This window comes from Aquarana catesbeiana, linkage group LG13 (assembly GCF_042186555.1).
Source record: "Aquarana catesbeiana isolate 2022-GZ linkage group LG13, ASM4218655v1, whole genome shotgun sequence".
Classification (NCBI taxonomy): domain Eukaryota; kingdom Metazoa; phylum Chordata; class Amphibia; order Anura; family Ranidae; genus Aquarana; species Aquarana catesbeiana.
Window position 1 is genome coordinate 36,184,822 of NC_133336.1, and position 14,064 is coordinate 36,198,885.

At 43.9% G+C, this 14,064-nt stretch overlaps 1 protein-coding gene across 2 annotated transcripts in view; it reads right to left on the reverse strand.

Annotated features, from left to right (window-relative positions):
- MDGA2 (MAM domain containing glycosylphosphatidylinositol anchor 2) overlaps positions 1–14,064 on the reverse strand; it is a 1,144,403-nt gene that overhangs the window by 42,029 nt on the left and 1,088,310 nt on the right. For both annotated transcript variants that reach the window (XM_073609471.1, XM_073609469.1), the window contains exons 13-14: positions 6,747–6,902; positions 215–373 (exon numbers count right to left, since the gene is read on the reverse strand). In XM_073609471.1, the coding sequence (XP_073465572.1) occupies positions 215–373; positions 6,747–6,902 (315 nt within the window). The remainder of the gene's footprint in view (positions 1–214; positions 374–6,746; positions 6,903–14,064) is intronic.

Below are 14,064 nucleotides of genomic sequence, written 5' to 3' on the forward strand. Positions count from 1 at the left end.
GACAGTAAGTGAGTAAAATCTCATTAGCGGAGAGATAGACAGCAATAGTAGCCAGAGCATCGAACACTGGCAATCTACTTTAAGAATTGGCTGCTTTATGCGATTCCTGAGCCAGTGGTTGGGTAATACTTCCATACTCCCTTTTATTTTAGGTAAGGAATGGACCATATAAAGAAATGTGGAAAATTACAACTACATGTGAAAATGAGCTTACCTATATGTCTTCCATACATATGATAGTAAAAACTAAAACAATACGCAGTATTGCTGGACCCATAGGGATTCTTCTGCGCTATGTTAAAGACAGGGCTGAGTAGTCTAGCTTTCTCTCCTTCCAGCCGAGGTCGTGATGTTTCAATATACATAAAGAAACCTGGCAAATAAAACGCATGTATCAACAATCATCCAGATATATTACTACATTAAAGCACAGGCCCTTTTTTTCCTTAAAAAGATCCTGCCACCAGACCATTCATTTCAACAAAAATCTTCCCATAAGATTATACACTATATTGTCAAAAGTATTGGGACACCTGCCTTTACACGCACATGAACTTTAATGGCACCCAAGTCTTAAGCTGGCCATACACCATACAATTTTCCTGTTCAATTTTCTTTAGATTTACCTTCAACTATGTAGTACAAGAACCTGCCTGATTGCATCCAAATTGAAAGTGTTTAGGTTTGACCTCCTATTATATGGTTTTGGTAAATCTAAAGGAAAGTTGAACAGGAAAATTGAATAGTGTATGGCCAGCCTTAGTCCGTAGGGTTCAATATTGAATTGGCCCACCCTTTGCAGCTATAACAGCTTCAACTCTTCAGGCAAGGCTGTCCACAAGGTTTAGGAGTGGGTCTATGGGGATGTTTGACTATTTTTCCAGAAGCACATTTGTGAGGTCAGGCGCTGATGTGGACAAGAAGGCCTGGCTCACAGTCTCCTCCCTAATTCATCCCAAAGGTGTTCTATCGGGATATGTAAGGTAATACTGACACATAATCACACACATAGGTTGGACTTGATGGACTTGTGTCTTTTTTCAACCTCACCTACTATGTAACTATGTAACTATATATGTAACGGGTTGAGGTCAGGACTCTGTGCAGGGCAGTCAAGTTCCTCCACTCCAAACTCACTCATCCATGTCTTTATGGACCTTGCTTTGTGCACTGGTCCAAATCATTTGGTGGAGGGGAGATTATGGTGTAGGGTTGTTTTTCAGGGGTTGGGCTTGGTCCCTTGGTTCTAGTGAACGGAACTCTTAAGGCGCCAGCATAACAAGACATTTTGGACAATTTTGTGCTCCCAACTTTATGGGACGAGTTTGGGGATGACCCCTTCCTGTTCCAACATGACTGCGAACCAAGGTCCATAAAGACATGGATGAGCAAGTTTGGGGTGGAGGAACTTTACTGGTCTGCACAGAGTCCTGACCTCAACCCGATATAACACCTTTGGGATGAATTAGAGCGGAGACTGTGAGCCAGGCCTTCTCTTCAACATCAGTGCCTGACCTCACAAATGCGCTTCTGGAAGAATGGTCAAAAATTCCCATAGACACACTCCTAAACACTGTGGACAGCCTTCCCAGAAGAGTTGAAGCTGTTCTTGGCTTCCGCTGCTGTCAATCAAAGTCAGTCGGCCAATAAGGAGAGAGCGGGGGGTGACTCGGCTAGGGTGCCCCTATAGCAAGCTGCCAATGTCTCAGCCAATCAGGAGGGAGAGTCTCGGACGGCCGAGACACTCGTGGACATAGAGGGACCTCGGGTAAGTATTAGGTGGGCCGAGGGGGGCTGCTGCACACAGAAGGCTCTTTATCTTAATGCATAAAACCTTCTGATTTTACAACCACTTTAAATTTGAACAAAGACTGAATAGCAATTACAGTACAATCACTTCAATCAGAGATACCTTTTGGTATTTATTATCCATACTATAAACCTGCTTAACTAGAATAGATCTTCTTACAACTGAACCTTGGGAATTAAGGCAAACATTCGATTTTGGTTGCTCATCAGGAAATGACAGGGCAACCAATATATCTTTTTTATCTCCGAAACACACAAATATTATGAAATCTGGGCATTGAAAGTGCATCTGGGGATTGAAAAAAACAAGTATTGCTGTTCAGTGTAGAATTACTGGTCACTATCACACGAAGACATTTTTTTAACATGACAGAAAACGTAATATGTAATAAAACGTAATAGAGCCAGTATAGGTTTGGAGCCCCTTAATGGTAGGAAGAGATGGGAAGGGGATATAGGGGAGATAACACAAGAACAGAGGAGGGGGCTACTGGGGTACAGGTATAGGCACAATAATTTAGGCTCATATATCTCCCAATTACAAAAAAAGGTTTATATCATTAATACACAGTCTCTGCTGATCAGTGTAAAAAGGAGGGACGTTCGGGAATAATGTCCAAAAGCTCTTAGGGCTGTCGTCATAGGAGAACAGAAACTGGGTTCCAAAACTGCAAAAAAAAAGCAAGGAGAGAGGCGCCTCTAAGAGTAGAACGTTTGTAACACTTTTTTTAGCATACAGTTTACGCACTCACATTTTGATGAGGTATCATGAGCATATCAGTCGCAACGTGGATAAGTCTAGGTGCCGCTCCTGCTAGCTGCTCCCTCCGTCTGTCCCGCTCCGGTGTCTTGCCGAGAAAGTTCCCCCGGCGGATAAGGACCCCCCTGTAGTGCGCAGGCGCAGCGCTTGCGCTGCAGGAACAACAAGGGAGCCCCCGAAAAGAGCCGAAGAGGAACAGCTGATCGTCAGCTGTATACGGCGCCTGCGCACTACATTCTAACCTAAGTCCACGTTAAAGCCCCACCATCCGAGTGGACATAGAGTTAGAATATTAAAATGCCAAGCGCAGCGAGGCCGTGCCTGAAGCGTGGCGAGCCCACGAGGGGCCTGTTACAAAGTGTTTTATTTTTATAATAGTCTTGGCACACAGGCGCCATGTACAGCTGACTCAGCTTCGGCTCTTTTCGGCGGTTCCCTTGTTGTTCCTACTGCGCAAGCGCTGCACCTGCGTACTACAGGGGGGTCATTATCCGCCGAGGGGAAGTTTCTCGGCAGAACACTGGCCTGTTGAAAAAGGAGCGCGGCTTGCCGTACTATCGCAGCGCGCATGCTCAAGAAACGCGTCCATTAGTGGTGACGTCATCTCCCTGCTGCCATCCCTGCCCTGAGTTCCAAGCCTCGTTCTGACCCTTGAGTTCCTCCACAGCAGCCGGCTTCCATCCGCAACGGAGTGATACTCTTCCAGACAGCGCCGGAGCGACACAGATGGAGGGAGCAGCTAGCAGGAGCAACACCTAGACTTATCCACTTTGGGACTGATATGCTCATGATACCTCAACAAAATGTGAGTGCATAAACTGTATGCTAATAAAAGTGTTACAAACGTCTACTCTAAAGCCGCATACACACGGGCGGACTTTTTGACCGGACTGGTCTGACGGACTTTCAACGGACTTTCCGACAGACTTTCGACAGACTTTTTAATGAACGGACTTGCCTACACACGATCACACCAAAGTCTGATGGATTCGTACGTGATGACGTACACCAGACTAAAATAAGGAAGTTGATAGCCAGTAGCCAATAGCTGCCCTAGCGTGGGTTTTTGTCCATCGGACTAGCATACAGACGAGCGGATTTCTAGGTCCGGCGGAGTTACGACGTAAAGATTTGAAGCAAGTTCCAAATCTAAAGTCAGTCAGATTTTCGACTGGAAAAGTCCGCTGAAGGTCCAATGAAGCCCACACACGATCGGATTGTCCGCCGGACCAGTCTGGTCGAAAAGTCCGAGCGTGTGTACGATGCATTAGAGGCGCCCCTCTCCTTGTTTTGTTTTTTTTGAGGGGGCTACTGGAGCTGGGGCCGCTGGTATCAGTCTCCCCCTCACAGAAAGTATCACAGTTGATGTTGATACACAGAAGCTTATTATACCCCCAAGAGATTGTGCTTGTTTGGTAAAAGAACTGATGCTAATTGTCCTAGATGCCAGGGGACCGGAGACCTTATACATATGGTGTGGAGATGTCCAAAGTTATTCCGATACTAGGTAGCGGTTCTCGATACCATAAATAAAATCTATGGGACGACGTTGGAGATGGAACCTAGGCTCTGTGTGCTAGGATATAGGAGGGTGTTGGGGGAAGGGAGGAGTACCAAAGTAGTAGTAGGAGGTGGCAGTCAAGGAGACCCCTGTCAGTGAGTGAATGGATTCATACTATAAGTGGGTAAATATGGAAGGAGAAAGCAGTTCATATAAAAAGAGGAAACCTCAGGGAATTTGAAAAGATGTGGAGGCCATAGTTAGATAAAATGGGATATCCCCTTTAAGAGGGAAGGAGACGGAGAAAGACTGGGGCAATACTTAAGAAACGGGACGGGTATGAAAAATATACTTTAGATAAGGTGTCCAAGATGTGCATGAATATATTCTTATAGGACATGATATCCAGCATAAAATAGTTAATGTGCACTGGTATACATAAAAATAACCACGGAGCTAAGAAAGAAATAGGATCGTAAGTTAAGGGGGTGATAGAGGGATGGGGGGAGGAGGGAGGGGAGGGGATAAAGATGGATGGCATATAATGTGATGATGAAAAAAGATAATTTATTGGAAAATATCTTGATTGTAATGTCTTGTAGCTTCTTTTTTCTTTTTATTATGAAGTTTTGTTAATTGAGAAAAAATTTAATAAAGAATAAACAATTAAAAAAAACAAAAAAACATTTGTGCTAGTGATATGCAATTGTTCCTTTTGCTGTGGAGAAATAGGAACAAAGCTTTCACAGTGTGTGTGCTACATCCAGGGTTGTAACCACGAATTATGGGGCCCCATAGCAAAAACTGATGGGACCTGCCAGGTAACCTTCTCTATAGCAGCTTGCAGTGTCAACTGTGACAATGAGTGTCATTGATCTTAACGTAAAGTATGTCTAAATCAAGAACAGGCAGCAGGAGAGCTGTCAGCATAGTACCTGCTAGGGACCAGTGCTGTAGATAAAGGTTATTTTTGTAGTAGCAATAATAATACCCATAATATCTGTTCTCCTATGAGGTTTTAGCTGAATAGAAACTCTGGGATTTTTGACAGCTAAACAAACTCTTCTTACTGCAGAGATGGGGATCAGGGACTAGGAATAACGCTCAGAATATTGGTTTCTTGCATCGTGTTCTGGGGTGAACGAGCCCTAACACTGATGATTTTACATTTGCTATATATGAGCAGACAACAAATATTCCAGGGGTAACAGATGAACATGTTTCCACTTACCTACACTATATCACCAAAAGTATTGGGACACCTGCTTTTACACACACATGAGCTTTGCTGGAATCCCAGTCTTAGTCCGTAGGGTTCAATATTGAGTTGTTCCATCTTTTGCAGCTATAACAGATTCAACTCTTCTGGGAAGGCTGTCCACAAGGTTTAGGAGTGTGTCTATGGGAATGCTTGACCATTCTTCCAGAAGAGCATTTGTGAGATCAGGTACTGAAGTTGGATGAAAAGGCCTGGTTTGCAGTCTCCAATCTAATTCATCCCAAAGGTGTTCTATTGGTTTGAGGTCGGGACTCTGTGCAGGCCAGTCAAGTTCCTCCACCCCAAACTCCTTCATCCATGTCTTTATGAACTTTGCTTTGTTCACCGGTCCAAATAATTTGGCGGAGGGGGGATTATGGTGTGGGCTTGGCCCCTTAGTTCCAGTGAAGAGCACTCTTAAGGCGTCAGCATACCAACACATATTGGACAATTTCATGCTCCCAACTTTGTGGGAACAGTTTGGGTGTGCAGGCCAGTCAAGTTCCTCCACCCCAAACTCGCTCATCCATTCTTTATGGACCTTGCTTTGTGCACTGGTGAAAGTCATGTTGGAATAGGAAGGGGCCATCCCCAAACTGTTCCCACAATATTGGGAGCATGAAATTGTCAAAATGTCTTGGCATGCTGACGCCTTAAGAAATCCCTTCACTGGAACTGAGGGGCCAAGCCCAACCCCTGAAAACAACCCCACACCATAATCCCCCCTCCACCAAGTGATTTGGAGCAGTGCACAAAGCAAGGTCCATAAAGACATCGACGAACAAGTTAAGATGGAGGAACTTGACTGGCCTGACCTCAACCCAATAGAACACATTTAGGATAAATTAGAGCGGAGACTGTAAGCCAGGTCTTCTCTACCACATCATTGCCTGACCTCACAAATGTGCTTCTGGAAGAATTCTATTCCCATAGACACACTCCTAAACCTTGTGGACAGCCTTCCCAGAAGAGTTGAAGCTGTTATAGCTGCAAAGGGAAGGCCAACTCAATATTGAACCCTACAGACTAAGACTGGGATGCCATTAAATTTCATGTGCGTGTAAAGGCAGGTGTCCCAATACTTTTGGTAATATAGTGTATGTCACAAGGTTTTCCAGGAAGATCTTTTTTGAATGAATACTACTTTTGGGAATATATTGAAATAGCTTTTTTTTGTTTATCAATACATTTTTATTGAATGTTTTCATGAGCAAACAATAAGGTAATAAAACATTCCAAGACAATAATAGACGGAATTGTCATTGTAGTTTCAAAATAAAGAATGATAATGTAATGCAATGTAAATACCCGTTACTCCAACAAGGTTCACACTGTAACAGGTATGTCCATCCTTTAAGAAATATACATTAGATTAACAAATATCATTTATTAACATGGTGTATAATATATATATATACCTTGTTTGGATCCTCCGGCATCTGTGGTGGGTCCGGTGTTTGGCGTATACCTTGTGTGCCTTGTGGTAGCACTTTGCTTTGTCCAGTCAAAGATGTCAGCATCATCTTGAGTAAATAGGCAGATATTCCCATCTTCAAATCCACAATGGAATTCACCTGCAAAAAAGGTAAAATAAGAATAACTGGAATATTATTATACAATAAATCTCTTCTGCTCTATTACTGTCTTTCATTTAGGCATGCAGAGGTAGTTAAGGTGAAATATTTTGAGCAGAAAGTAGCACATTTTGTAACATGTTATATATAAAGATTTTGGCATTAAAGAAAACCGACGAAGGAAAAACAAAGTAAAGTTGACCTGTCACTTTACACTTTATTATTATTTATTTATTGTCAAAAGTATTGGGACACCCGTCTTTACACGCACACAAACTTTAATGGCATCCCAGTCTTATGCCCCGTACACACGGTTGGATTTTCCGACAGGAAATGTGTGATAGGACCTTGTTGTCAGAAATTCCGACCGTGTGTAGGCTCCATCACACATTTTCCATCGGATTTTCCGACACACAAAGTTTGAGAGCAGGATATAAAAATTTCCGACAACAAAATCCGTTGTGTACACAAATCCGACAGACAAAGTGCCACGCATGCTCAGAATAAATAAAGAGATGAACACTATTGGCTACTGCCCCGTTTATAGTCCCGACATACGTGTTTTACGTCACCGCGTTCAGAACGATCGGATTTTCCGACAACTTTGTGTGTATGCAAGACAAGTTTGAGCCAACATCCATCGGAAAAAATCCTAGGATTTTGTTGTTGGAATGTCTGATCAAATTCGGACCATGTGTACGGGGCAATAGTCCGTTGGTCCAACCTTTGCAGCTATAACAGCTTCAAGTCTTCTGGGAAGGCTGCCCACAAAGTTTAGGAGTGTCTCTATGGTACGTGTGTACGGGGCATTAGTCCGTAGGGTTCAATATTGAAGCTTTTAAAAAAAAATATGGAGTTGGTCTGCAAGCTCTTTAAGATATACACTAAATTGTCAAAAGTATTTGGACGCCTGCTTTTACACACAAGTGAACTGTAATGACATCCCAGTCTTAGTCCATAGGGTTCTATATTGAGTTGTCCCACCCTTTCCAGCTATAACAGCTTCAACTCTTCTGGGAAGGCTGTCCACAAGGTTTAGGAGTGTGTCTATGGATCCAACCCAAACTCACTCATCCGTGTCTTTATGGCCTAAACTGAGAAAAAAATAGCTTTTTTTTATAAAAAAATGGGGATATTTATTATAACAAAAAGTAAAAAATATTGTGGGGGTTTTTTTCAAAATTGTCGCTTTTTTTTTGTTTATAGCGCAAAAAATAAAAACTGCAGAGGCGATCAAATAAGAACAAAAGAAAGCTCTATTTGTGGGGAAAAAAAGAACGTCAATTTTGTTTGGGTGCAGAGTCGCGCGACCGCGCAATTTTTAGTTAAAGCGACGCAGTGCCGAATCGCAAAAAATGGCCTGGTCATTCAGCAGTCAAATCTTCCGGGGCTGAAGTGGTTAAAATTTTACAGTTCACACTATTATTTTTTTTTTCTGTTTTGTGAATCTTGCATGCTCCATTTGTAATGTTATTACTGTATTTATTGGCGTATAACAAATCGGGTACATATAGTGTGTGCGTGTTATATGCCAATACTTCAATTTTAGCTGCCTTGTAGAAGACAGGGAGGGGGGCGGGACGAGCGCCATCAGATTATATACAGTGAGAATCTCCTGTTTACTTGGTGGCCTCTGTAATGGGAAGTCCCGTCTCCTGGGCTGCCATTGGACCACTGTTCTGTCTATCATAGGAGATTCTCACTGTATGTAATCTGTCGGGGCTCCTCCCGCCCCCCTCCCTGTCCCCTCTAGGCTGCAGATGGGCATCGATCAGGGTGCACTGATGGCAATGGTGAGGCTGCTGCATTGATGGCAATGGTGAGGCTGCTGCATTGATGGCAATGGTGAGGCTGCTGCATAGATGGCAATGGTGAGGCTGCTGCATAGATGGCAATGGTGAGGCTGCTGCATAGATGACAATGGTGAGGCTGCATTGATGTGGACTGATGAGGCTGCAGATGGGCATTGATAAGGCTGTATTGATGGCAATGGTGAGGCTGCAGATGGGCACTGACCCTTATTTTGCTTCAAAGTTCCTTATTTAAAATTAATTTTTTTCCCCTGAAAATTCCCTCTTAAAATGAATGTGCGTGTTATACGCCGATAAATACGGTATTTTTATTTTTTTTTACTGGCTTGTGCAAGTCTCATTTGTGTTAATATTTGACTTATAACAGCAGTTGAGTATTTCCTGTGCAGATTCCGCTTGGTAGGTGCCGTATTTAGATCATGTACAAGCCGTCTACTGTAGATTACGTACCTCAGCTGTTCATAATTTACAGTAGCCACCCTGTAATACTCATATATTCTGCATATAAATTAGCAAATTGCGCCTATTTTGCAAGGATTTACTCTGCACGACTCTAACGGCTTCCAACTGTGTCTATGGTATATAAACACTACAGCTGGGGTTCTGGAGTTAATTATTGTTTTTATAAAAAGGAATCCTGCATTGAAGCTATAAATCGTCCTTTATCTTGTTCGTTACAGGCCCTCCAACTTGCAATTATTTTAATCACATACGCGCCATCGTTTATTGTTTCCGGGCTCCGATGAAAATGGAAGGCTCTTTGTAGGAGGTAATCCTTAGACTTATGTTTGTATTTTGTCTATGATACTAACAGCGGGCTCCATCCGGTGAACTTTGGGGGGGGTCTTTAATAAATGAAATGTGCTCTGTTCTAGTGCATCTCAGATATTTTATGGAGATGATAGATGAATCATATCATTTTCTTTACATCTGGATAACAAAAGGTCAGACTCTCAGCTTGTTTGTGAACCTATAAAACTGCAAATAATCCCGGGCTCAGCATGAACCTAGGGAAGATTAATAACAGCTTTTCACGCTTAAGGACGTTTTCAGGCAGTAGTAAGATAGATCTTCGTGCAGATTTATACTCCGACTTTACTGCCATTTCACCTTCCAGAATTATCTCCGGTAGAAACTATCCATTCCGAAACTTTAATTGCGGATAAGAGAGCTCGATTGTGATTGCCCAATGTACTTTCTCTATTTTATTAAGACGTTATGAATCATTCATTAAGTCACACCAATGGGTTTTGCGGTAATAGAATAGGTAATTAAGCGTCTCGGCGTTACTTACAAAGCTCAGGTGCATATATTCATGGAAGCCATGGAAACCAATCAGTGTTTGCTTCAGAGTCCATTTACCCTTCAGTGTTTTAAAGCCCCGGGTCACAGATGACCTGCGGTTTTCCATTACAGACTGTAAGAGGTGAAGACTTACTTGTCTAATACCTTGCACTGTGCCTTATGGAAAACTTGCTTAAACTGTCACAAGCCGCAGTTTTTACATGCGCCACAGCGGGCGTCACAGAGCTTCACAGCAGCAGTTCAGTAGCAAATGATGGACAGTACTTTAGATGCTCTTTGCGGTGCATTAAAACAGAAATATTCTTCCTCCCAAACAGTTTGATAAATGAGGCCCTTTCACAGCTTAAAGCATATGTCAAGGCAAAATAAAAGATATAGGCAGTAGATCTCTGCAATATATGTACATTTACCTGCATTGTACCCTTGTAAAGACCCTGCAAATACAGAAGAATACCTGTTGATAGAGTTGGGCGAACGGTTCTGGCCCAGCAGAAATTCGGCCCCGAACAACACCCGAATTTGTAGAGCGTTCGGCGGGTGTAAACAATGCAATGCACTGCACAGTGCATTCTGAGCCCTGATTGGGCAGAGCTTTGGGCACAGTGAATAGCAGTTTGTTAAAGTGGTTGTAAACCCTTACAATCCACTTTTTGCTACAGGTAAGCCTATAATAAGGCTTACCTGTAGCTACCCCTGGATATCTCCTAAACCTGCACGGTTTAGGAGACATCCCCTGTATTTGCATGTGCCGATGTCATCAGCACATGTGCACTGAAGCAAACTGAAGCAATGGCATGTACGTGGCGTTCACTTCAGTGAGTGTGCCGTTATCGGCGGCTTCCACCCGCATGCGCGGGAGTGACGTCATCGCAGCTCTGGCCAATCACAGCGCTGGAGCCGCGATACCTGGAAGTAACTCTGGGGAGAAATGTCACTGTTGCTGTGTACGGGCACCGCAGCGGGGGCTTTCGATCTCAGGTGAGTATTACATAATGAGCTAGTATGCTATGCATACTAGCTCATTATGCCTTGCTCTTGCAGGTCTTTTTTTTTTCATGTGGGTTTACAACCACTTTAAGGAGTGGGCCGGGAAGCTGGCTACACGTCCTTAAAGTAATTGTAAAGGCTCTTTTTTTTTAGTTAAAACATAAAATGTTCTACTTACCTGCTCTATGCAGTAGATTTGTACAGAGCAACCCTGATCCTCCTCTTCTCGGGTTCCTCTTCGGTGCTGGTCCCTCCCTCCTGTTGAGTGCCCCCACAGCAAGCATCTTTCTATGGGGGCACCCGTGCCGAGCCACAGCTCCCTGCGTCCACTCAGACACGGAGCTGCAGCCTGGCCCTGCCCCCTTTCTCTCCTCATTGGCTGACTGACTTTGACAGCAGCGGGAGCCAGTGGTGCCGTGTAGAGATGAGCCGAACACCCCCTGGTTCGGTTCACAGCAGAACATGCGAACAAGCAAAAAATTCATTCAAACACACTAACACCGTTAAAGTCTATGGGACACGAACGTAAAAAATCAAAAGTGCTAATTTTAAGGGTTAATATGCAAGTTATTGTCATAAAAAGTGTTTGGGGACCTGGGTCCTGCCCCAGGGGACATGTATCAATGCAAAAAAAGGTTTTAAAAATGTCCGTTTTTTTGGAAGCAGTGATTTTAATAATGCTTAAAAGTGAACAATAGAAGTGAAATATTTAATAGTTTAGAACAGTCCCTGCACAAAATGACATTTCTAAAGGAAAAAAAGACATTTAAAACTACTCGCCTCTATAATGAATTGTCGGGACCCAGCAATACAGATAAAAGTCATTGAAAAAAAACAGCATGGGACCCACCCAGTCCATTACCAGGCCCTTTGGATCTGGTATGAATATTAAGGGGAACCCCGAACCAAAATTAAAAAAAAAAAAACAGCATGGGATCCCCCCAGTCCATTACCAGGCCCTTCAGGTCTGGTATGGATATTAAGGGGAACCCTGCACCAATTTTTTTTTTTTAAATGGCATAGGGGTCCCCCTCAAAATCCATACCAGACCCTTATCTGAGCACACAACCTGGCAGGCAGGAAAAGAGGGGGGGATGAGAGAGCGCCCCCCCTCCTGAACCATACCAGGCCACATGCCCTCAGCATGGGGAGGGTGCTTTGGGGTAGCCTCCCAAAGCACCTTGTCCCCATGTTGATGGGGAGAAGGGCCTCATCCCCACAACCCTTGCCCGGTAGTTGTGGGGGTCTGCGGGCACGGGGCTTATTGGAATGTGGAAGCCCCCTTTAACAAGGGGACCCCCAGGTCCCGGCCCCCCCTGTTTGAAAGGGTAACGGGTACATTGTATCCGTACCATTTCACAAAAAAAGTGTCAAAATGTTAAAAAAAACAAGACATACCTTGGGACAAGTCCTATATTAAAAAGTAAAAATGTCCCACGAAGTCCATTCATCTTCTTCTATGGCTCCGCCGACAGACCGAAAAATAAAATAAAAAAGATCCGCCTCCATGGGAGGCACCCGCCGTATGACGCTTCAAGGCCGATGACAGTTCTTTTATAACTGAGGGCGGGGCCACACGGTGATGTACCTGGGTGACCCCACCCCCCTCTGATGCATGGGGACTTCCCAATGGCTTCCCCGTGGTGTCAGAGGGGGCAGGACCACCTGAGTACGTAAACGGGTGCCCCCGCCCCCTCTGACGCTACGGGGAAGCCATTGGGAAGTCCCCGTGTGGCCCTACCTTCACTCATAAAAGAACTGTGCGTCGGCGGAGCCATGGAAGAAGATGAATGGACTTTTTTATTTTTTAATAAAGGACTTGTCCCAAGGTGTGTCTTGTTTTTTTTAAAAATGTTTACACTTTTTTTGTGAAATGGTACAGGTACAACATACCCTTTACCATTTCAAACAGGGGGGGGGGGGATCTGGGGGTCCCCTTGTTAAAGGGGGCTTCCAGATTCCGATAAGCCCCCTGCACGCAGACACCCACAACCACCAGGCAAGGGTTGTGGGGATGAGGCCCTTGTCCCCATCAACATGGGGACAAAGTGCTTTGGGGGGGCTACCCCGAAGCAACCGCCCCATGTTGAGGACATGTGGCCTGGTACGGTTAAGGAGGTTGCGTGTTTGGATAAGGGTCTCGTAAGGATTTTTGGGGGGATCCCCACGCCATTTGTTTTTCATTTTGGCAGGGGTTTCCCCTTAAAATCCATACCAGACCTTAAGGGTCTGGTATGGATTTTGTGGGGGACCCCTATGCCATTTTTTAAAGAAAAATTGGTGCAGGGTTTCCCTTAATATCCAATATGCGTGTTTGGATAAGGGTCTTGTATGGATTTTTGGGGGGACCCCCACGCCATTTGTTTTTCATTTTGGCACAGGTTTCCCCTTAAAATCCATACCAGACCTTAAGGGTCTGGTATGGATTTTGTGGGGGACCCCTACGCCATTTTTTAAAGAAAAATTGGTGCAGGGTTCCCCTTAATATCCATACCAGACCTGAAGGGCCTGGTATGGAATTTGGGGGACCCCCATGCAATTTTTAAAAAAAAATTTGGTTTGGGGGTTCCCCTTAATGTTCATACCAGACCCAAAGGGCCTGGTATTGGACTGGGGGGGATCCCATGCCGTTTTTTTCAATGACTTATCTGTATTACTGGGACCCGACAATTCATTATAGCCGCGAGTAATGACGTTTTTTTCCTTTAGAAATGTCATTTTGTGCAGGGACTGTTCTAAACACGGGAAAAATGCGCCACTTTACAGGCATACTATAGACACCCCCCAGGTACGAAATTTAAAGGAATATTTCACTTTTACTGTTTTACTTTAAGCATTATTAAAATCACTGCTCACGAAAAAGCAGACGTTTTTAAAACTTTTTTTTGCATTGATACATGTCCCCTGGGGCAGGACTCCCCAATCACTTTTTATGACAATACCATGCATATAAGCCTTTAAAATTAGCACTTTTGATTTCTCCCATAGACTTTTAAAGGATGTTCTGCTGCTTTCGAATTTGCAGCAAACACCCCAAATTGTTCGCTATTCGAGCAAAC